This window comes from Lepidochelys kempii, chromosome 4, assembly GCF_965140285.1.
Source record: "Lepidochelys kempii isolate rLepKem1 chromosome 4, rLepKem1.hap1, whole genome shotgun sequence".
Classification (NCBI taxonomy): domain Eukaryota; kingdom Metazoa; phylum Chordata; order Testudines; family Cheloniidae; genus Lepidochelys; species Lepidochelys kempii.
In genome coordinates this window covers 91,623,041-91,648,644 of record NC_136383.1, presented here as the reverse complement: position 1 = coordinate 91,648,644, position 25,604 = coordinate 91,623,041, and the positions used below count along the sequence as shown (strand labels likewise).

The following is a 25,604-nucleotide window of genomic DNA, read 5'->3' as shown; positions in this document are numbered from 1 at the left end:
CGCACGGGGTGGCAGCCCTCAGCTAACCCTCCCCACCCCACCCCCGCCTCAGTGGCTCCCCATCGCCCCTTGCCCCCACTGTCTTCCTACCCACCTTCCCATTCAGGGCTTAGTTTGTCCCCTGGCATGCAATGGTTGACTAAGTCTGCTGTGAAAATTGGTATTTGTATGTTTGTTAATAGCACTTTTCACAGCTTCCCAGCTAGCTAGTAAGTCTTGTGAAAAGTGATATTAGCAAACATACAAATATTACTTTTTACAGCAGCAGACTTACTAGTTAGCAAGTCTTTTTTAAAAAAGCAACCTAAAAGCAAAAGAAACAAGAACAAAAAAAACCAAGAATGTGCAAAGTACCTTATTTGTGTTTCTAGTCTGTGTAGGTCCAGTAAAGAATAGACAACTGTACATTATTTTTATTATTGAGTCTTCAAAAAAACCTCTACATGAATAAATTACAATGATCTGGTCATGTACAGGTGCATATTTATTTGTTTTTCCCTAAAGGTAATTGAGTATTTTAGGAAAAATTGTCAAAGCGGTGAGCAGCAAGAATTGGTGGCCGCACTCTGAGGCCACCAAAAATTTTGCTGTGGGAACCCTGACCTAGATTAAAACTTCAGCTCATGCAGAAAAGTGTACCTTCCCGTGAAATGAGGTATTAAAACTGAAAAATGCCCAATTTGGCCTTGACATCACTAAGTCCAGCTCCATTGAAGCAAAGTTCCTTCACTTATGCCAGGGCTGAATTTACCCAAGAGTATTTAATTCAATGTCAGCTGAGCCTCCACATTAATAAGATGCTCAAGAACAAGATTTGCTTTTACCCTGTTGTTCTATTACACTCAGGAGCCCTGATTCAAAGGAAGGGCGTGTCCAGCTACCACAAGCCAAATTATTTTGCACTTAAATAAAAACTGGTCTGAGAATTTCGTGATTTGCTATTACTAACTGTCATAAATATAAAGGGAAGGGTAAACCCCTTTGAAATCCCTCCTGGCCAGGGGAAAGCTCCTCTCACCTGTAAAGGGTTAAGAAGCTAAAGGTAACCTTGCTGGCACCTGACCAAAATGACCAATGAGGAGACAAGATACTTTCAAAAGCTGGGAGGAGGGAGAGAAACAGAGGGTCTGTGTCTGTCTGTCTGCTGCTCTTGCCAGGGACAGAACAGGAATGGAGTCTTAGAACTTTTAGTAAATAATCTAGCTAGGTATGTGTTAGATTATGATTTCTTTAAATGGCTGAGAAAAGAATTGTGCTGAATAGAATAACTATTTGTCTGTGTATCTTTTTTGTAACTTAAGGTTTTGCCTAGAGGGGTTCTCTATGTTTTTGAATCTAATTACCCTGTAAGAGATCTACCATCCTGATTTTACAGGGGGGATTTCTTTATTTCTATTTACTTCTATTTTTATTAAAAGTCTTCTTGTAAAAAACTGAATGCTTTTTCATTGTCTCAGATCCAAGGGTTTGGGTCTGTGGTCACCTATGCAAATTGGTGAGGCTTTTTATCCAACATTTCCCAGGAAAGGGGGGGTGCAAGTGTTGGGAGGATTGTTCATTGTTCTTAAGATCCAAGGGTCTGGGTCTGTAGTCACCTAGGCAAATTGGTGAGGCTTTTTACCAAACCTTGTCCAGGAAGTGGGGTGCAAGGTTTTGGGAAGTATTTTGGGAGGAAGGACGCATCCAAACAGCTCTTCCCCAGTAACCAGTATTATTTTGGTGGTGGTAGCGGCCAGTCCAAGGACAACGGGTGTAATATTTTGTACCTTGGGGAAGTTTTGACCTAAGCTGGTAAAGATAAGTTTAGCAGGTTTTTCATGCAGGTCCCCACATCTGTACCCTAGAGTTCAGAGTGGGGGAGGAACCTTGACACTAACATATTATTTATTTAAATAAAATAACAGCAAACATTTAAGTAGAAAGGACTTCTCCCTACAGAAAGTTTTACTGAATTCTTCACTGTATTTTACTGTATTACACTGATATGCCTAGGAGATCTATTCCTCCTCTCTGTTATAAGGGTAGTTAACAGAGTGCTGTTAATATCCTCTCTCCTCCCAGGCAGAGGGGGGTGGGAATTGAAACTGGAAATTGAACTGGGCTAAAAAGTTATAAAGTAGGCAGTGCTGTCTCTGCCACTACTACCACCTACTAGTTTTGCATGGAGAGAGGGGTGTCTCCCTTATTCTCACAGCAAACAATTTAGGCCCCTAAGCTACCTGAGTCAGAGTGGGGAGTTGTGGATGACAAGCAGAGATAGGCAAAACCTAGAATGTGGCTGTTTCTGTAAGAAGGGCACAGATTGCGACACACCCCTCTCCTGTGCATTCCCCATTAGCTAGCTTTCGTGGCTCCCTGCCTGCATGCTGGCTTTTGTGGATTGCATTTTTTTATGCATCTAACTCTCCCCAAAAAGAAAAGGAGGACTTGTGGCACCTTAGAGACTAACAAATTTATTTGAGCATAAGCTTTCGTGAGAGTGAGCTGTAGCTCACAAAAGCTTATGCTCAAATAGATTTGTTAGTCTCTCAGGTGCCACAAATACTCCTTTTCTTTTTGTGGATACAGACTAACACGGCTGTTACTCTGATAACTCTCCCCAGGCCTTGTATTGGGATCCTAGATTTGTGGATCCTAGCATAGTTACTATGATTTTTGAGGTGTCTGGAAGTTAAGCATTGCAAAAGTCAGCCCTGCAATGTTTAAATCCCATTTTGAATCCTGGCCAAACAGCTTTTCAGATTTTATGCCATGCCTGTGGTGGAGGCAAAGGCAGCACTTTTTCCTTCATTCTTGTATCTGCAAAGTCATGATCAGCCCTGGGGTCCAGAAGGATAGCAAAAAGGGGGGGGAGGGGGGAAGCACGGAAGAGGAGGAAGCAACCAAAATATCTCAAAAATTCCTCCCCCAACACACCCCAGACCTTTCCACAGCCCTCAAGGAAGTCCCCACCATCAGTCCAACCCCTTACAGAGCTCCGGTTCCCCCCCCACACACACACACACACAACCATTCCTTCCCTTCCCTGCCCTGCTGGAGGGCCCCTGACCGTTGGGTGACAGGTCTGCTTCCTAGACCAGGCTGGTCTCCAGTGCCAAGAGGAACCACCACCATGGTTTCCTCAGCTGGCAGGTGAAGGCCCAATATGTGGCACAATGCAGGTCCTGGCTGGCATACTGCAGAGCAGGCCCTGAGTGCCAGCTGGGCTGTGTTGCTCTCCTTCCCAGCCATGAAATGGTCTGCCATTTCACATTTGAATAGGAGAGGGCAACTTTCAGCAGGGGCTCCTGCTGAAAAAAGATTTTTTGAAGGTTAAGCTGTAAAAATTTGTCTGTTTCAGGAGCATTTTTTGTGATTATTTCCTGTATCACTCAGCTGTGCCTCCCACCTCCATACAAATCACCTGCAAGTGCCCCCCACCCCAAAGTGCCCTCACCCCATACTCACCTCAAATCACCTGGCAGTGCCCCCCACCAAGCAATGCCCCTGTACTCACCCCCAGATCACCTAGCAATGCCTCCCACCGCTATACTCTACCTCAATCACCAGGCAGTGCCCCCATCAGATAGCTTCCCTCAATCACACATCCATAGAGAGAGCAAGGGATGAAGGGGGGTCCTCATTCCACCCCCTCTTCCAAGCAGTCTGACTCACCAGCTACAAGTACACAGGGTGCACTGATTTACTTGTGCCTTGTCCCACCCAGAGCGGCAGTGCCTGACAGCGCTGTGGGTCAATCACAGCTCTTCTGTGAGAACAGGGCTCTGAAGCAACCCTGGGGTCCACTCAGAGCACCAGCAGGCTGCCTTCATGCTCAGGTGAGCCAGTAGACAGTTCATTTGCAACCCAGGACTGCTCCTCAGGGGAGCAGCTGCCCGCCCCCTCTGCACTGCCTATCTGGCATCCCTGGCTGTGAACATACTCAGGTTTTTAAAATGAGGGCAACAGCCATTTCCCTACCTCCATCTCCTGCACCTGTTTGATGAGCAGATCTCTGGAAAGTTTTTTATCTTTACAGATTAGATCAATCATCTTCAGCTCTGACTGGCCACTTTTGCAATGTAAAAATTGACTGTAAGGATTCTTTCCACAACAACTTAGTGAGGTTTTGGGGATTTTAATCCATCACTGATTCACTTGTGCATCTTCTTGTTAGTACAATCCTGTAAGGCAGTCACGCGATCTTTCCAGCACCCACACAACAGTTTCACAGTATCTGAGCCAAAAATGGAAGTCATCTTTAACCATAACCTCCTTCTTCTCTAACTAGTTCTTAAATTTCTCACCACAACATATTGAGCTAAAGTTATCCTTGGTATCTACCTCCACTGTTGAGATTTTTTGGTGTCCTTCTTTTTCCCTTGTTATCTTTTATAAAGCTCTTTGTTCTCCTTGTTTTCTGTAAAAGCAGGATATTTTGAAGAAATTAAACCTTTAAAGATCCTATCTGTTTACCAGGAACACTAAAATTCCCTGGGTACTATTCCTAAGTCTGAGGCTTTGCCCCAATGTACTTGGCCCAAATTTTCCCTCCCCAAAGTTTCGTGCAGTGTACTGTATGTGGTTTCCCTTTTTAAAACCTGGCTGCTGCAACTAAACTGCAAAACACTCCCTCTTTCCTGGTGATACAGATTTGTTTTACTGATAAAGCACTCATTTTATGATTAGTGTATGAGTGAAGTTGGGGAGGGCTCTCTGGGAGCAGGAGCAGCTTTGGTAAGACAGTGCTTTGAGTATGCTCTTCAGTGACCATCTCAATATTTTATTTATTTATTTATGGCAGGTCTGTGGACCCCCCCCCCCCCACACACACACTTTAAGCACTGCATATCATCTCTGTTTCAACAATATTTCACAGTGTAAGCTTCTTCATTACTAGTTTTACATTGTTAAGAGGACAGCAGAATCCAGATTCACCATGAATACCACCTTCCTGATATGTCTGTTGTGACTAAGTTGCTTAAGGATGGATATAAAGAGACAATTAGCAGGTTAAGAACAAATTATTAAATAAAAAAAGTGTTTTAATGTATTGTTCAATCACAGCTATTAGACAGCTTTTATTATTTAAATAGCATTGTGACACATTATCATAGGTAGGACATGTCAAACCAAGAACAGAATCTGTGTTCTGCACAGCTTATGGTGAAAAGGATCAGTCCTACTCCAATTGATGATTGCATACAGTACAGTTCATTAGAATACACACTTGCATTACAAGAATAACATTTCTCTATGGTTGGCTCCCTTTTGTTGTTATAAATATATATAATATTCCACTTCTGTTACCAGACATACTCTGTATCTAATTTTGTTTCTTTACTTACAGTCATGAACCACCCACCATTTCTCTTGTGCATATTAACTAATTGAGTCCATTTTAATGGATTGGCCCAGTTATTGAACTAAGGTCAAGTCCCGGGCTCCTCATTCATTTTTTACTCAGTTATTCCTCAGGCAAACACTGCGTCAGAATTTCAGGCCTCAGCTTCATTGGCTACATGGGGAGTTGTGCATGTGCATCCAACAGCAGAAGATGGCCCAGAGTTCTTAAATATGTCACATTTGACGGAGACTGGTACCACTGCAACTGAGCGTATAAGGAGATACCCTGGTATCCTCTTGATAATTTCCCAGTCTTACTCATCAACCTTAACTGTAAACATCAGCCCTAACCTGCAGTTTAGCTCTATGCCATATCCATATCTATCCTTTATTAACAATGCCCAAAAACTCAACCACTGTACTTCAACCAGATAACTGATTGAGCAGAAACCCTTCAACTGTTCTACTATAATACAGTAAAGATATAAGAACCAGAGGCACTGTGACTACTTTAGTATTGAATCATCAGGTTTGTCTACATGATCTAGTTCATAGATATACCATCAACTAACTTACTGCAGATAAAAATCTACAACCTCTGCCAGAAATCTAAAAAACAGACTCTCTTCCATTTCACTTATTCAGTGACACAAAGGACCACTAACATCAGTGTTTCAGAGAGGCCTTCATGTGTCAATCCTTTCTATTTACTATACAGCAGAAATATTGTTAAAATGAAGTTATTGAAAAATATATACCCTGTCTCACCAAACTTAGTACCCAGAGAGAGAGAGAATGCAAAATTGCTTCAGATAATACTCTGAGTCAAATCAATGGAAGCCCAATTAGCATCCAAAAGAATTTCAGTCAAAAAAGAGAGATTCCTCAGGGTGGCAGTGAAAAGGTGTTAGTTAACTTCACCTTTATTTTGAGCCATTAGTTAACTGAGACAAGACATGCATGGTTAGGTAACTGTTCCAAGAAGCTTTTGAAACCAAAGCCATGTGCACAGAAAATTGAGGGATTAATTCATGTCCCAAGACAAGTACACCTGTGAACTCTGTAGTCAATATAGTAATACAAGTATACATCTGGGCCTTGATCCTCCACTATGTCTAAGCTCTGCTCTCTAGTGGAGAGTGGTGGCTACTGGGATCCACTTGCATCTCTCTGATCTTTGGCTGCATGCCCCAGCGGAAGTTAGAGCAGCAAGGGGCCTACTCTAAATTCTACAACTGGTATAAACTTTGTAATACACTATTATCCAGTAGAGAATCAGGCACAGTGGCACTCTGCTCCACCATGCCCTGTTGTGCCCCTCCTTCCCCTTATGCCCTGGATGGGGCATCTGACATAGGAGGCAAGAGAGCCACCTCCACCAACTTTCTGCAGGTGGAAGCACAGAAGGAATTCTCCACTGGCTATCTCCAGCCATTTAAGGCTAGTTTCTGCTGCTTAAACTGCACAAAGTGGTCTTAGTGGAGCAGAGAATCCAGCCTTTGATTTTGAGGATATTTTTGTCCATATCAGGTGTAGGTTGTCTGATAAAAATGATTCCAGAGCTCACTTGAGGGTGAGAGAATTTGTCTATGCTACAAAAATTACTTATTGCTGACCATAGCTGAATTGGTGCTCACAATGATTCAGCTACCAGTGTAGCAAAGAACAAGCTTGTGTTCTGCTTCATTTCAGTAACCACAGTTAAATGAGTAGACCAGTGTAAAGGAGAGAAAAATTTGGCTTATCTTGAGTTATTCACATCAAATACTGTTTCTCCTGTGATACAGCAGGGTCAGGGAGTACTAGCAGAGAGGTGACATATAAACCCTAGGATAACCAAAGCGTAGTTCCCTATAGCCTAGGAAAGGTTACTACAGGTTAATTGGAGCACCTGTAGTCAATTAAAGCAGTCAGGGGTTGTGAGGAAGGAGAGAGGACTGGAGTTTGGAGGTTTGTTGCTTAGAGGTGAGAGGTTAGAGAGTCAGAGGAAGGGAGACTCCTGAGGACTAGATGATCTCCTGAGGTCCCTTCCAACCTTGATATTCTATGACTCTGCCCCAGCAGGACAGAGAGACTCCCTCCCCCAGTGTCAAGGACTGAGGGTAACTCTACTGAAGAGGGTAAGAAACCTGCAGGGATTGAGAGGGACTGAAGCTCAGAGTGAGGGGCAAACCAGACCCCTTCCCTCCTCTACCACCTTCCTGGGCCACTAACAGGGTCCTTGGTACCCCAAGAGCAGCAGCAAGGGGTAGTGTCCTAACCCCCCCCACCACACACACACACACACCAAGAAAAGCTTGGGTCCCAATATTGGCCATTTAGCCACATTCCTTACATTTACATGAACTAAATTCAAAGGGAAGTAAAGTCTGCAGATAAGGGGGAAAAGGTCTACATGGGGTTGTACAGTCGACAAGGCTACAAGCAATTTTAATCCTGGCCTTTCTTAACTTTTGCAAAATGCTAGATTTTTGCAATCTCAATGTTCTTGTAATGTAGTCTCTTGTATCTAATAATGTATGAAGCAAACACAATATTGTTGCTGTAATGTAGCCTGACTGTGTTCTCTGTCTTAGTGTATGCTACTGGTTCCTGTCTCTTTGGGTGTGTCTTTGCTGCAGAGTTAGCCTGGGTGTGAGCAGTTATACTGTAAAGTCATACCCAAGTTACTATGTCCTCACTAGTGCTGTGTTCGACAGTGTGTGTTGCTAAGATTCTGGGGGCATAATCCATGGTTCTTTGTGCTGAACTCTATAGTTCTTTCACAGTGATCTCTGAGAACTTGTCAGTCCTTCTGGGCACAAAGTGGAAATTGTGGGAAGGCACTGGAGGAATATCAGCCCTTGAGTGATTTAGCTAGCGTGCTCAGTGAAAAGTGGGCAGGTTACCAGCCTGATCAAAGGCAGAAGCCAGGCTCTAACCCTTATCCTGAGGAGTGTCTGCTAGCCCAGGTTGAAAACACCACCTAACTCAGGTGGGAGATATTAATGTGTGCACGGGGGGTTGGAGGGAGTACTTGCATGAGTGCCTATACTAACATGTGGGAGTCTTAGGCTCAACAGGGGTTGTAGTACTCAACAGCCCTGTAGGAAATGGTACCTTTAAACTTCCTGCTGTAGCTCAAGCCTTTCTAACACAGTACTCAGGAGGCTGAGATTATCATCCTGGCTTAAATACTTCTCAGAAAGTGGTATTAAAATCATTTTATGGATTAATAGTTGACAGAGACTTTGGTTAGATCCTTGTTTACACTTGTTTTTGAATGGATTGATCATTTAAGTCTCCATAAATCTGTGCTATCCATCAGGGAAGTGATGGATAATACCCATTCAGTAGCACCCACAGCTATCACACCTCCCAGAACAGAAAAGATTCAATATATTACAGGAAGAAAACCATTAATACAAAAAAGCAAGTCTTTTTCTCAAGAAAGAACAAAGGCAATGGAATATAAAACCTTATCTCCTACCTCTGCTCGACCTTCATAGTATGTCAACATTGATTCTGTAAGCACGAAAAGCCTTTCTTTGTAATTTAAGGGAGAAGTTCTTTTCTTCTGTTGTGATCTTTTAATCAGAACCTCCTCTAAGATAGGGTTCACATTCATTTTGGCCACTTGATATCTCTGTTTCCAGCCATTGAATATCAAATCCTGTAAAGGGGGAGGGGGGAGAGAAGAGAGCTTTACTATACTATATTAGACTTTTGGGTGAAAAAGAGGCCTATAGATTAATATAGACTGTTTGTATTGTTGCATTGAAAAGGGATGGTGCTAGCAAGTGAAGCTACCTGAAAACTTTGGAAAATATAACTCTGATCCAACATCCTGGAAATTAACAAAAGTTAACTATTAGACAGGAATGTTCAAACACTGTTCAACTGAGGGCTACATTGGCACATTGCCAGGAGCCTGAGGGCTGTACCTGACTGACAAAAAATTAAGTTCATTGCAGCACCCCATATCTTGTGTATGGATACCATATGGATCAAAATGGAATATCACATGCTTAGATCTACAGTCTCCATGAGCTACAATTCTGTATTCACTCTTAAGGCTAGGCATGAATTTTATTTAAAATTTGGACTGTACATCAGAGACTGTTAATCAGCCAAGGCTGGTGTAAGAGATCATATGCAGAGGATTGGTGTGTACTAGAGGCTTTACTGAGATGTTATCTCTAAATAACTCCCCATAAACCTTGAGAAATACTTCAGATAAATAACCATTTAAAACTGTTGCACAATAAGAAGTCTATATGAATAACAGTTCCTTCCTACTGTTCCTATGACAGTTTCAGCAGTTGGGGAAAAAAAATTTCATGCTCATTATTTTTATAACTCTCTCACGGTTCATATTTTTTAATAGACATCATAAATTCAACAGGAAACTATTGTTCAGAGGCAGGAATTCAAGATAGGGATACAAGGCAAAAGAAAAGTGGCACAATCGGTACCAATTTGTTCTGACATTTATTTTAGATACACTGGGCCACATTTTCAAAATGGCCTCCATTTGTGCACATGTAATTTTGCATATTATTTGTATGCATAAATGGTAATATACAAAAAGTGAATATGTAATAGAGATCATGTTTTGAAAATTCACCTCAAATTATATTGGACAAGATTTCAGAAATGATTAGTGATTTGGGGTACATCAATTTTTGGGTGTCCAATTTCAGAAAGTGCCTAGTACCTGGTTCTCATAATCAGGCCCCTTTAAAAAGTGTCTCAAATTGGGCACCTAACAATTGGGGCACTCAGAATTGCTAGTCACCTTTAAAAATCCTTATCAGTGAACTCACACAGTCTTTATGTAGATATCAGACCTGTTTAATAGTCTTCCCACTGTAATTGGTACCAGTCAGATGGAGTTGTGGGTGTTCAATGTCTCTGGAAGTTGGGTCTTCAATATCTCAAGTTGAGTGCCCCAAAACTAAAGCACCCAATATTAGTGGACGTGTTTGAAAATTTGGGCCAAAATGTCTTGTGAGGTCTAAGATTAAAAATGAGCTCTCACATGAGGCACTAGTGACTGGAAATGTCAAAGTTTGGAAAAAAAAAAAAAAAAAAAAGCTCTAGGCAAATACTGAAAGTTCCCCAAATCAACAAGTGAGAATTTTTCCCTTCCACCTATAAACAGGTGTCTTCAGCTTTCTAAAGGTTCTAATTTATGGCTGTTATTTATCATGTGCCTGGAGGCAAAGGCCTTCCCATTAATGAGAAAGGGAGTTCAGTGTCCAAGTCCATTAGCACATCATTGCACAACTGAATGTTTCAAAATTCATTCAGGAAATATATGTAAGTTTGTCCTTATAAATTCTTGGTGAACTATACAGATATAGAATGGATAAAATGACCAATCTCTCAATACTGTGCTAAAAATATTCAAAAAGCTACAAACCCTCTCAAATATTACATTATAATAATTTTAAACAAAATTTGGGTGCCTTCTATGTCACTGCCCAGTCCACCTTTTGCTTTAGTCTCCATCTAGACCCAAATAGTTAATAAATTTTAAAAATTGTTTAATGTTACATCATTTATGGTGACAGCATGTGAAATTATAACCTTCACCTCTTCTCCTAGTCTGGTCCTGTCACTGAGTGTCCCTTGTTGTTTGTTCTACCAGCTCTCTTACCCCCCCCTCCCCATACATCTCTACCTGCTCACCTGCACAGATATAGATTCACTCACAGCAGCTATTCCATCCTCTCAAAGTACTGTATATTTGTGCATCTACTATAAAATGAGTCCAGGGTTTACATGTAAATTTAAAAACTATGAAAACAGATCAGAAATTTACATCTAAACGGTGATAAAAGTTGAAGTGGTACTTTTTTATATTCTTATAAATATATAGCTGGCTAAAGAGTAACAAGAACTTTCTCCCTCTCTCACTCATGCATGCACAGGCATATATATGAAAAGTGTGTGTGTGTGTCATATATGTGTGTGTGTGTGTGTGTGTATATATATATATATATATATATATATATATGACACACACACACACACTTCATTTTGCTGATCATTTGATAAAACTGCTTTCCTGTGGTGAAGAAAGATTATTATAGCTAGCACTCGTCTTATCTGCTCACATCACTTACTCAAGCATCAAATTTGGGGATCAGTTTGACACTCCTTTTTAAAAAAGAAAAGATCAGACACAGAGTTGATAGGAGAAGGATAGGTAAGAAAATACAAATTCTTCAATGACTTAAAAAATATTCAGTGCTGACTGCAGTCCATCTTAAAATATTCCTGTCTACAATTTCTTCCTCCCTTTCCCAATTTCGGTGTGTCTCTCTCTCTCTCGCCTCCATTGTGTTCTGTTAAACTAATTGCTGTTCCAGATGGCAGGTGAAAGTGATACCAATCAATATTTGCCTCAGTTTGTAATCCCATAATTCTATTCTGTTTTAAGCATTTAAAACCTACAGAGGCATGTAAGACAAAAGCAAAATTAACTGGGATTTCAAAACTGCATTGCCAGCCACCACTAAATCAGAACAGTCCTAAACCACAAAAAATACTTTAAACAAAGACAATGCATTTTTTCTAAAAAAGATCAGTCACTGTCAACCCTGTGGAAACACAATCCTGTTTGCTACTGGTGATTATTTACACAAACATTGTTTAATGCACACCCCTATAGTTAGGAACCAACTCCCTATTATTCTAACAATATATTACTATTTGAGGAGCTTAGCAGGATCTATTGTAGAATCTGTAGCTGATTACATAACTGTACATTTTTCAGGCAGCGGGGGCTTTTTATCCACAACTTCCACTCCTAAAAATAAGTCAGCATAACTAAACCCTCACACGTTATTTTTAAACTTTCCTTTTCAGAATAGTAATAGTTCTTAGAAGAGTCCACACAATCTAACTTACTTGTAAGGCACCAAAATATCAATACCTGTGCTTCATCACTGCAGGTTTTGATTCTTCCTTCTGCAACTTCGTTCAAGCATTCTACTACTTATTAAATCATTATTTAGAAACTGAAACTGCCCTCCGATGACACATCACTCATCTTGTTCCAGCCAGTTGTGAGTTTCAGGTTGCCACCCTTCCCGATTTTCACAATACCTGTTGTCAAGGATCTGCCCCAGTTCTTGCAGGCCTATCTCACGTGGTAGCAATTATAATCTAATTTGCAGAGTTTGTGAGTACCCACAACTACCATAGAAATCAGTGGCAGTTGCAATGCTCAGCACCTCTGAAAAATCAAGCCATTAATACCTTCCAACTTTATTTTAGGTGTCAAAACTTTGTGTCAATATGCAATGAGTCAACTTTACATGAGGCAGACATGCAAGTGTACTAGCATGCCATCACAACATGCTTATTTGGTTCCTCATAACAAATACCAATAGGTGAGAACCTTACTCCTAAATCTGTCAATATACATGTTAAATACTATTATACAGCTCTTGTCATCTGTAGAGATCAAAGCTCTTTACAAAGATGCATATCAGCATTCCCCTTTTCCAGATGGGGAAAAGACATGGAGAGAGTGAGAAATCTGACTAGTGTCATGTTACGAGTCAGAAGTAGAGCTGGTCCTGGAACCCAGATCTCCTACTCCCATTCCCAAACATTGAATTGTAGTCTCTCATTGAAACAATTATTCACTGTGAGCTTGGTGATGAAACTTAAAGCATTTATACCAGCTGAAGAAATGTTTTCAAAGTTTAATGTTAAGCTTCATAGGGATGATAAGCATTTCAGAGTGGATGTTCCAATAAATAGCAAGGGGATAAGGCAGCCAAATCTGGCCTGCACCTTTTTACATCTAAATAATGTCCTACTGGATTTTCACTTTTTGATGAACCATACAGACATTTGTGCAAGATGAAATCTGACAGAATGGTTCAGAAAAACAGTGGAAATAAACCTTCCACCAACAATCTCAAATGTTACCGGATATATGTTTGACACAAATCTGAATGTCATTAGCCAGAATAGCAAAACCAAAAATAAAACCCAACTGAACTCTCTATATTTTTTCCAAGTTTTGACCCCACCTTAGGTATGATAACATTTATCTGGTAGGTTTTGTGTTAGTCTGTATCAGCAAAAACAACGAGGGGTACTTGTGGCACCTTAGAGACTGACATGTATTTGGGCATAAGCTTTTATGGGCTAAAACCTACTTCCTCAGATGCATGGAGTGGAAAATACAGAAGGCAGGTATATATACACAGTACATGAAAAGATGGGAGTTGCCTTACCAAGTGGGGGGTCAGTGCTAACGAGACAATTCAATTAAAGTGGAAGTGGGCTACTCTCAACAGGAGGAAAAATCACTTTTGTAGTGGTAATGAGGCCAATGTAATCAGGGTGGCCCATTTCAAACAGTTGACAAAAAGGTGTGAATAACAGTAGGGGGAAATTAGCATGGGGAAATTAGTTTTTGTAGTGACCCATCCACTCCCAGTCTTTATTCGGGCCTAATTTGATGGTGTCCATGAAACTTCAAATTTTCAAATTAATTCCAGTTCTGCAGTTTCTCGCTGAAGTCTGGTTTGGAAAGTTTTTGGTTTTTTTTGTTGAGAAATTGTCACTTTTAAGTCTGAGTCTCCAGGGAGATTGAAGTGTTCTCCGACTGGTTTTTGAATGTTTGAATTCTTGATATCTGATTTGTGTCCATTTACACTTTTGCATAGAGACTGTCCGGTTTGGCCAATGTACATGGCAGAGGGGTACTGCTGGCACATGATGACATATATCACATTTGTAGATGTGCAGGTGAACAAGCCCCTGATGGTGTGGCTCATGTGGCTAGGTCCTATGATGGTGTCCCTTGACTAGATATGTGGACAGAGTTGGCAACGGGGTTTGTTGTAGGGATAGGTTCCTGGGTTAGTGTTTTTTGTTGTGTGGTGTGTAGCTGTAGGTGAGCATTGGCTTCAGGTTGGGGGCTGACTGTAAGTGTGGACTGGTCTGTCTCCCAAGGTCTGTGAGAGTGAGGGATTGTCCTTTAGGATAGGCTGTAGCTCCTTAATGATGTGCTAGAGAGGTTTTAGTTGGGGGCTCTAGGTGATGGCTAGTGGCGTTCTGTTACTTTCTTTGTTGGACCTGTTCTGTAGTAGGTGACTTCTGGGTACCCTTCTGGTTCTGCCAATCTGTTTCTTCACTTCACCAGGTGGGTATTGTAGTTTTAAGAACGCTTAATAGAGATCCTGTAGGTATTTGTCCCTGTCTGAGGGGTTGGAGCAAATGCGGTTGTATCTTAGAGCTTGGCTGTAGATAATGGATCGTGTGATGTGGTCTGGATGAAAGCTGGAGACATGTAGGTAAGTGTAGCAGTCAGTAAGTTTCCGGTATAGGGTGGTGCTTATGTGACCATCACTTATTTGCACTGTAGTGTCCATGAAGTGGATCTCTTGTATGGACTGGTCCAGGCTGTGGTTAATGGTGGGGATTTAGAGACTAAATTTGGTAGACTCTAAGGTGCCACAAGTACTGCTCATTATTTATCTGGTAATTCATGTTCTGTGGAGCAAAGCCACTATGCTTAACTGATGAGCTCCCATCCAGAAACTGGTTTTTAAATCTCTCCTCCTCCTATCCTGCACAACTGTTCTTCTCCAAGCTTTGTTTTGCCAGTCAGACAAATGAATTGCTTGAAAGTACCATCAGTCTGGGACTGCTGTTTACATAATAGGCTAAATATTATGTTTATCATGTTAACTTTCCTGCTTCAATTTAAAGAATTGATTTTGTAGAAAGTTGGGATGGGTACAGTTTCATAGCACGTACAGATATCTCAATTCTGATCCCAAATCTGCAGCCCTTACTCAACTGAGTAGTAGTTACTCATGAGTAGCCAGTGTGGGATTAGTCCTGTGAGTAACTACCACTCATTATGAGTAAGGATTGCAGAACTGGGTCCTATGTTAGTTAAGAGGTGAAAAGCAGTAAGCCTTCTACCTCTGTACTCAGTCTGCTAGTATATTGTATGAAACCGATAAACAAATTTTAAAAAATCTATTAAAGGTAAATTTCATATAAATATAACAAACTGGTTGTTACCAAAGTCTGTCATATGATTTCAAAAGTGGAAACAGGAAAAAAAAATGCACAAAGGGAGATTTTAAGTGTATTAATGCTACCAGAAAGGAGAAGTCGAAACACGTTGGTTTGCTTTTGATGAAAGCAGAGACTCTCAAACTCCCACTCCTCTCTGACACGTGCTAGTTTTATTTTAAACAGCAAAAATGTGACTCAGTCAAATTTTAAGACAGACTTCAAAACTGTACCCAAAGATGTGCAAAATCTCAATCTGTGTGAAAATGGGCCTGTGTGTAAATTGGATTACTAGATATAATTGTCCATAGTACACATGAAATGCATTATTTGCAAGGGCAACTTTGCCTCTAGCAGATTCTCTCAGATGAGTGGGATTTCAGGGTGAAAACCACACTGTTCTTTGTGATGGCAAAACGCAAACACACATTCCCAGGGAGTGGGGCACTATGTTTTTCACAACTACACTTTTTTTGTTTTTTAAGCTTGTGGTATGCTATATACAGACTTGAGGAGATAAACACATGCCTTTGAACGCCATTGAAGTACACGGGACACAGAGCCCTGGTTCTTTTCTCATTTAATTCAGTGTAAATCAGGAGTAACTCCATTCAAGACAATAGTCACAATCGAGTAAAAATAGCTCAAGATCCGATCCAGGCCAAAGAGCTTTTTCAATTATCAGAGGGGATAAATAGCCAATGCAATTCTGAAAATTAGAGGTAGTCTCTCTTAAAGAGTCAGGCTGCATGGATGTGTTTCACCTTATCAGACTGGACCAGTGATTCAGCATATCCAGTATCCTGCCTCTAACAGTGGTTTACATTACTTGCCTCCATAAAAGGTGAAATATATCCACACTTAAGTGGGAAAAGCAATATGGAGGTTCCCTCTTGATCCCTGAAATTAAGAGTTTACACTTGATAGCGTGAAATGTGATTCCTCTTATCTTAGCATGTTTAATTACAAATGGTCATAAATTTATCCAGACTCTTTGTTGTTAAAGCCACAACTCTTGACTATGACCTCCTGCAATAGGTAATAGGATTTCCCCAGGCTGACTACAAGTTATTCTTTCCTCTCAGCTCCCTAGGGTGCCTTCTTCATTTTGCCTCATGGATGGAAAATACTTTGGGCTGAGAACTGAGTGACTTATTTTGTGCCTTCTGCAGCACCACTCTCATTGCCACACTTGAAAATAAAGAGAAAATAATCATCATGTATGAAGTTTTTCTTTTTGTTTTAAATATGCCTGCTATTAACTTGGAGCAACCCTTGTTTTCATATTATGGAATAATGGAAAAAGGAGGGACTGATCAGATTTTATTATCTCAATCTTTTTTTAAAAAAGAGTTCTTACTCATTCTCTTTGGGCTAAACAATCCTAGTTTTGGCTTTCTTCTCACAGGTAAAAGCCCTGTAATATGTATAAAGTTACTCGGACTATTTTGCCTTTAACTGCTACGTTCAAATCAGATCCCCTTTTGTATTTGTGATATTCTTTACCTACTTGGTGCAAAAAATTAAAAACCAAACAAAACAGTCAGGTACATAGAAAAGTAGAAGCATGAAAAATATTCCCCGAGAGCTATACTATTAGCAACATTTTTCTCATCATATTGTTCTTTATGGTTGCTAGAATCAGCTGATCTATTTCAAGAAGATGAGTTTGTGAATGAGTCTAGTGCTTATGAAAGAGAGGGAATCATGGCTCTTTAACGGTAGTGTCAGGAGTAGTAAATACTGCTGGTATACAACTCTTGCATCATACTCTAGTCCTGATTAACCATAAATCCCCTTGTTGTTCCAGTCTTTCTCAAGCAGAGACCATTATTCACAGTATATTGTGTAGTGGTCATGTGGCATGCACAAGGGAAAACTAGGAACAGATTATGTGAGATTTGGAATCAATATAACCCCTGACCCCAATAGCTCTGTTTTTTGTACCTGAACTGTTCCTCTAATGTAGCATTTCTCACACTGGGGGTCCCGACCCAAAAGGGGGTTGCCAACCAATTGTAGGAGGGAGGGGGTCATGGTACTGCTACTTTACTTCTGCACTGCCTTCTGAGCTGGGTGGCTGCAGAGTGGCAGCTGCTCGCCAGGTGCCCAGCACTGAAGGCTGCGCTGCTGCCAGCAGAAGTAAGAATGGTATGGGGGAAGGGGTCATCACTACTTTTTTTTTTTTCGTTTGGGGGGGGGTCATCAGAGCCTGAAATATTTTCAACGGGGGTTCCAGAAAATAGTTTGAGAGCCCCTGTTCTAAAGTATGTTTACAATAACTTTCAATAAGTTCCTGCTTTTAGACTAGTTCCTGGTGAGTGAGCAATTCACCTTAGAGAACTGGAAAGAACTTAGAACTGAAGCTCTGCCACTTAAAAGGTGTCATGAATACCTTAGTATGGCTGTGAGCACAAAAGTGAAGAAAGAAAACAGTTGTTGACTATCAATTTAAATATTAATCATACACATTGAAACATTTAGACGCATACCATACATCTGAGGAAGTGAGCTGTAGCTCACGAAAGCTTATGCTCAAATAAATTTGTTAGTCTCTAAGGTGCCACAAGTACTCCTTTTCTTTATACCATACATGGTGTGTGTAATCTTTAAAATAGCTTAAGAAATATTTTATATTTATTGTTCATGTCATTGCCACACCTCTTCTGCAAATAGAGAATCTTACTTCATTCACAAGAGTTATTTCAGTCCACGTCTCTATCTAGAAACTAATTTTTAAGATCCTGTTAAAGTAATTTAGTGTCAGCAGTAAATAGTCTACTACGTAATATAGGATTAGCAGGGCAGTATAGATATATAGAGAGATATAATAAAAAAAATTTTAACTCTCACAAATAACATTTTGCACTAGATTGTAACTTTTCATGGAAGGACTGTCTCTTACTCTTTGTTTATATAATGCCTAGCACAATGCGGCCCTAATCTCACTGATGTCTTCTAGAGAAATCTCCTTCATCAGTGGCCAGAATTATGTTACTCACTATAAATTTGAGAGAGTTGTCAATACTAATTGTCTCTCTCACATTTGAAGTGGGCAGGGGAGCTCAAAAATCAGGAGGCAGTAAAAAAAAAATTGTCTAAATTTTTTAGGCACACTTATGATTTTTTTTTTTTTTAACTTTTGGGGTTGGCTTTATTCCTACAGTAGCTATGCGTTCACTTTGTCATATTGGATTTTGCCAGATCCAAACCCTCCCAAAGTATGGAAAAGCTTCAATCTGAACTTTGCAGCTTAGACCCATTTCTAATTAATACACAAAGTATAGTACAAACTCAACACCTTTTTTATTTGTCTACTAACAAACGTTAACTTTGTGTGATGGGAAAATGCTCATCTGGGACGCAGAAAACCCTGGACAGCTGGACAGGGACTATCCAAGTAGAACCAAGACCAAAAGCAGGTTTTCCATTTCAGGCCTGCAGGGTTAAGGAATCTGGGCAGGAAGAGTTAAATTGCTGTGAGAATAAATGGGGCTGAGGCTCATTCCTTTTATATCTGTCAGCAGGACCCAATAAATGAAAGACGCATTTGAACTAGTAAGAAGATTTTGTTGCATTTGTGGGTAAATTTTATTTGTTCATTCACAATCAAGGGAAGACTATATTTATTTTGTTCTAGGACCTATTTTCATTGGTAAAAGAGGAGAATGACTGTTAGCACTAGCATGCATATGGACGTGAGCTCATTCAGTAATGGCACTTTATTGAGCTGGAGAAACGTAAGATGGTAGGGAGCAGAGTCCATTGATTCTACTGAGCGTAGAGCAGCCAGAATTTATCAGCTCTGCAATTCTGACCATACAATTTAATCAAAGACAGAATTGCTACCTCAGGGTTTCTTCTACTACAAGTTTCTCTTGATCGGGAGAGCAGCACTCCACAGGCTTAAAAAGTAGGTAATGTTGAAATTTGGGAGGAGAACCTGGTGATCTTTGTAGCAAGTTCCTTTTTCTTGTATGCTGCTCTGGTGATCAAGAGCTAGAAAAATGTCTACTCTGATAAACTAGAGTCTGCAGTTTTGTTCCTTTTGGGAATTCTAAAGGCTGTTTGCACAGTAGCAATTGGCCTACTGTTCAATATTAATTCTTGTTGCACGCTTGGAAGGTAGGGAAGTTATTTCCTGTAACAGCTCCACAGCTGGTTTTCTCACTAATTTTATATTGACAAAGAACAAAGGGCCAATTTAAATCTTTCTGACACTTTGGGGAACATCAAACAAATGTCATACCAGAAGCAACATTTGGGGCAAGATGTAAATCTTCAGAAAAACCACTATCTCAAATCGACATGGGGATGGCACTCCCTATTTGTAAACACTTTTTTAAAAATTATTTCTACCAAAGGTAGATTGTTTGAATCATCTGTTTACTCAAGCCCTACTTCCTTCTCTTCACTTAACTATTTCTGTAGACCAGCACTTTAAACAGCATAATCACTGATCTTTCTACTCTTATACAGAAATCAGACCACATCCCCAAATATTTTTAAAAACTCATACCACATGCAATATCAAACTAGCAAGAGTGCCAGCGATACGCACATTTTACCACGGTGTTTCTTTATACAGTTTTCGGTATGACATAGGCTTTTTCCTCTGTACCATCTGTTCACTCCTCTAAATTGTTCACATAGTTTGAGAGAGCCAAATTGTGTCTCTAGCAGCTACCTGGATACAGTCTTGTCTTTCCAGTGCAAATCTGTGACTAAAAGAGCTAATGCAAGACTTGGATGTATAAACAGGGGGAATCTCAAGTAGGAATCAAGAGGTTATTTTACCTCTCTATTTGGCACCGGTGTAAAACCAGTTCTGCTATCTACAATTCAAGAAGGATGATGATAAATTGGAGCGGTTCAGAGAAGAGCCACAAGAATGATTAAAGGATTGGAAAATATACCCGATAATGACAGACTCCAGGGTCCAGATCCACAAAGGGCCTTAAGCTGATCATTGCACTGCCTAACTTGTAGGTGCCTAGAAAACTACTGGAACAATGGGATCCACAAAGCCTGAGTTGGGCACCTAGGCTCCCTACACAATGAAGGGGACAGGAGAAATAGGCGCCTGAGAATGCAATCTTCAAAAGCCGGTATCCAAGGTGGGGATCTGCCTAAGCTAGTCCCTGGGGAGATACCTACAAGAGGGGTGTGTCCTAAACCCTACCTGTCTCACAAAGATAGTCCGGACTGCAGGCAGGTGCCCATCTCTGCTAGTGATCCACAACCAGAAACCCTTCTCTGAGTCAGACAGGTGCCTAAGCTGTTTCTAGTGAGAATGAGTTAGGTACCAACCTCATTCTACACAAAATGGCCAGAGGAGGAGTAGGTTGTGGTGCCCACCTTATAACATTTAGCCTGGTGGTTAGAGCACTCACTATGAGATTAGGCCAGAGAGAGTGATTCTACGGCCTGATGGCTAGGGGACCCACTTAGTAGGTGGGAGACCAGGGTCCAATTCCCCTTCTCTATTTATCCAAAGTGGAACAGCCTCAACAGAAGAGAGACCCACATGAAAATATCCCATAGTTCAGTAGTTAGAGCATTCTCCTAGGAAGTGGGAGATCCCTGTTAAAATCCATCAGACACAGGGCTGTATTGAATCTGGGTCTCTCACATCCCAGGTGAGTGTGCTAAACCATGAGCTAAAAGTAATAAGGTGGGTGGTGCCGTGGTGCCTCCTCCAGAGAGTTTTAAATGGGACCCAATTTGGTAGGCATACTCAGAGGCTACCTACCAGATCAAGCTCTACGGGTCAGATAGATGTTCCTCTGCTTATCTGGTTTGAGGATCACATGGGGCCTTAGGTGGGAAGTGGGCATCTGGATGCCTAGAGTGAGGCAGCCGTGCACATTTCCAGAGGCAGAAACTTGGGTACCTAGGGAACTTTCACAGCAAAAACTCAGGCAGCAAATAAATTTTTGGTGCTTACAGGGGTAGGCAGCAGCCAAGGGTTTTGTGGATTGCACAATAGTACTTAAAACTGGGACTTAGGCACCTAAGTACCTTTGTGGATCTAAGCCTAGGAGTTCAATCTATTTAACTTAATAAAGAATATTATGGGGTAATTTCATCATAGTTTATAAGTACCTGAACGGGGGACAAAAATTCCATAATAAAGGGTTCCTCAATCTAGCAGACAAAGGACTGATTAGATCCAACAGCTGGAAGTTGAAGCTAAATTAATTCAGACAAAAAATAAGGTGCAAATTTTTAACAAGGATAAATAACAACTGGAATAAACTACAAAAGGTTGTGGTAGATTTTTTTTTCCATCACTGGCAATTTTTTTTAAATCTAGATTGGATTTTCTTCCAGAAGATAATGCTCTAGTTCAAAAAGGAATTAATTCAAGACAGTCTTATGGCCTGTGTTATGCAGGAAGTCATGTCAGATAATCACAATGGTTCCTTCTAGCCTTATAATGAATAAATTATTTAAAATAGCTGGATCTCCCATGCAAAATTATAATCTACAGTTATTCAGAGTCTAAACAATCTATCCAATTTTCAGTTGTTCCAACCATTTACTAATGAAATATCATGCAGATGCATGGATGAAAAACAAGATAATGCCAGGAACTTCCTCTATACACACAACTTAGTATAAATGTGTAAGAAGCAAGAAATGCAAAAGGACATTAAATTTCTCTCTGTCATTTTTGAGGATTAATTCTGATGAAGATAAATATTTCTCTCCCCCTTAACCAGAAAATATTTTATTAGATAAAACTGATATTGCCTCAATCTGATGTTCAGGAGCTAGATAGTTTATTGACCTTGGCCCTAAAAGGATCTCTGATGGGGGTCATCTATGCCAACCAGAGTACCCTTTTTCCCTCTAAAGATTCATCTTTTCTCCCCAAGTACCTAGGTAGTTGGGTGGTACAATACGATTACCAAGAGCAACCTCAGTAAGGATGTAGACCCTCTCTACATTCAGGAATTCCTCTCTAGGCCTCATTTCAGTAGACCTCTCACTTTTTAGGGATTCTGCCATCATGCTTTAGCAGGCTCTTTGCTGTATTGGCCTCTACAGCGAGGAACTATAATCTTCCTTGATACCCATCTCAGTCCATCCCACCCTACTTTCAAGAAACACCTGAAATTGTTTTTCTTTTTCAAATGCATGTTTTATTCTGACTACTGTCACCCCTTGTGTGTAGAACCTCCTCTTTTCCTCTAGTCCTGTTGTAAAACCAACCCTTATTATTTGTCATCGTTTTAGTTCTGGGTAAAGCTTTATATGGCATGGTGTTTTTTCTGCTTTTATTATCCTTACTGTAAATAATTGTCTGACAGGCTTAGTCTGAGGCAGAGGGTGACTTATAATTCCCAGCATGAAAGGGTGATAATCAAATAAATACCAATCACTGCTATTTGGTTCCTGTTTTATCAAAAAAGACAGAAATGACATACACATTCCAGCTGACTCTCCGCGTTCCCACTCTACCAAATATAATTTTTTACTTTTTTATATTTCTAGTCTAAAATGTGTATAAAAATCGAGTGGGGGGGACGGGGGACGACAGGCTATGAGAAGGATACTCTGAGGTGGAAATGCCTATTTATTGAACAATAGGTTTTATATGAAGTTTTGAGGCCAAATTCAGCATTGGTAAAACAGGTGCAATTCTGTTGACTTCCAGAGGGTTGTCCAGTTACACAACCAATTAATTTGGCCCCAAATGTATACAGGGCCCATTGGGATGAAGAGAAGAGGGCCAAATTTTGGTCCCTTTATTGTCAGTGGCAGCTCTGTCACTTACTTCAGTGGGATAAGGATCTGGTCTCTTGTATTACATAAAATACTACATGTAGCAGCATGCCATGGTTGTTGACAGCTTATACAACGTGACTCTATTGGACCACTTTGTCCATAGGTTTTTAAGAAAAGTATATACTAGAACTAAACTCTAGGATATAAACACCCCATATTTTGGGACTACTTGAATCAACAGTTATTGTTTGTGCCCTTCTACATAGTAATGAAAATATTTATGCCACAGATGCAAACCACACAGCAGCTCTTAGTAAAGTCATTTGCATTCCTCAAAATGTTCAGACAGGAAAATCAGGCCTTTTTCATCACAACAGCCGTTAATATACTATTGTCTTGATATTTCTTCCATGTTATCTGGTTATCTCATTTCTGCAGCAGAGCTAATTTTTTTGTGTGTTTACATGCTAATGTTAACTTTTGTTACAAACAAATGCATGCTCTAGCATTTTTAAACTAAGGCTTAAATTTCAGCAGTGAGAAAAGAAGGGGGACCAAAGAAAATAAAGGCAAATGAAAACAGCAAACAAGTAAGACCTCACTGGCTAATAGAAGTTAGGAATCTTATCACAATCGCTGACTAGACAGCATGAAGTACAAAGTTGCATTGTCTTACACAAGACATTTTCTTTTTAGATTTGAAGATATAAACATCTGCATAAAAAGTAAAACATTTTACAGCTTATTGTGTTTACATGGTTTAATTTTATAAACAATGTACATTGACCAATCCTAAAACTACACACTTTAGTAATTTTAATCACTTTTTATATAGATTTTTTTAAAAAATAGTGTGTCCAAAAGGTTCTGCAATGATGTTGGTTCTTTTCTTAGTTACTTGATAAAAATCACAAGATAAAATAATATCATGACATCCCACCCACTGACTACAATGTTGTTGCAGAGCAAGACTGTTAATCAGTTCTATCTTATTTCCATTTTTAGCCATTGTAAACAACCATCCAAGTCTGATTTCTTAAATTAAAAATACACTGTATTTGTTGGGTATATTTTAGGTAATATAAGAGACAATACACACCGCTGTGATTGCTGAGGGTGTTGCAGTGAGACAAATTTAAAAATGCATAGATAAAACCTTTCATCTACATTATCCCAATTTGTGAAACTAGTGTTACCCTTATCAGAAGCAGAAAACTCTCTTGATATTGCTCGCTTATGAAATGATCATGAAAGTCTATCAGGCCAGGCAGATAATTTACCTGTCTGCCTTTTTCCACTGACTGGTGGGATATATCACTTATTGTACTTATTTGTTTACTCCCTTGTCTTCGCAGACAACGGGGGGGGGCACATTAACAGCTAAAATGAACTATTATTTCAGATGAATCTATCACTGCAGAATCTAGGCGCATTCTACACGATATGAATTAGGGCCAATTACCCCTTCCTTAGCTCTCCTGGATATGGCTCAGCCATCAATCAGCCTTGGTGTCACAGGTGCCCCAAGCCGGAAAGAGAGAAACCTCTAGGTAAGAGAAGCACACACCCTGGGAGTTGCCTCGGCAGAACTATTTCTTCCTTGTTAGAGCAGCTCCCCCACGTTTGCCAGGGGATGCAAACTGTCCGCTTCCTCCACCTAAGCCCCTCACCTCCCCACCTCGCTGCCACCCCCTGTACCAGCAGGTGGGAAAAGAGGAGCCGCCCAACCCAGCAGCGCTGCCCGTACCTGCGATCGCGGCTTGAGCCGAGCGCTGCTGCTGCTGCAAGAAGCTGAGCCCTGGAACTGGCGATGCAGAGCGAGACTGCCTTGAAGCCTAGCCCTCCCGGAGTGGGGGGGGGGAGAGGGGGAAGGTGACCAATTAGATGCCCCCCCCCCCTTCTCTTCCTCCTCCCACTGCCCCGCCGGAGAGCGGAACCCGGCAGCCCAGCCCCCTGGTGGGGCTTATGTACTTTCATTTTACAAGGCGGCTACGCTGAGGGAAAGGAAGCTGCAAGTTTTTCCTATATCCTGTGCGCGGTGCAGCCTCCTCGGCCAAGTTTTCTGCTCTGCCCTTTGGATTTACTCACGAACCACCTGCTTCTTGAGGCTTGTGCAGCGAAATCTTACTGCACAGTGACAGGAGGGAAAACAGGGTTTAATGATTTGGGGGGCACCTAGTGACCCTGCATTTTCCCAAACCGTTTATCATTTCCCTCCCCTCTCGCAGTCTGTCACCCATAAAACCAGACTCTCCAATTACCGTGGAGTTTAGAACTGTCCTTGCTCAGAGATCTCCAGTGCTGGCACGTGGAGGATGTTAGAGACTGTGTTTTGAAATGACACATTGGCCCAAATCAGGAGGTGTGGAAGTAAAAGCAAACCCAGATCTGAACTTCCCCAACATTGAGTTCGGTTTTGGGTTTCAAGTCATTATAAACAGGGGTGTGAGCCACAAAATTCAGAGCTGGATCCATACTCTTTCCCCGATCCCCAGTCACTGGTTTTT

The 25,604-nt window shown here is 40.8% G+C and overlaps 1 protein-coding gene across 4 annotated transcripts in view; it reads right to left on the bottom strand.

Moving 5' to 3' along the window:
* The window catches only part of TEC (tec protein tyrosine kinase), a 97,943-nt gene extending 73,021 nt beyond the window's left edge, over window positions 1-24,922 (bottom strand). For 2 of the 4 annotated variants that reach the window (XM_073342099.1, XM_073342104.1), the window contains exons 1-2: window positions 24,845-24,919; window positions 8,795-8,977 (exon numbers count right to left, since the gene is read on the bottom strand). In XM_073342099.1, coding sequence (XP_073198200.1) covers window positions 8,795-8,932 — 138 coding nt within the window. In that variant the 5' untranslated portion in view covers window positions 8,933-8,977; window positions 24,845-24,919. Of the gene's footprint in view, window positions 1-8,794; window positions 8,978-24,844 lie in introns of those variants that run through there. The other 2 variants (XM_073342106.2, XM_073342105.1) reach the window with 2 other exon arrangements.
* Window positions 24,923-25,604: the final 682 nt, after the last annotated feature.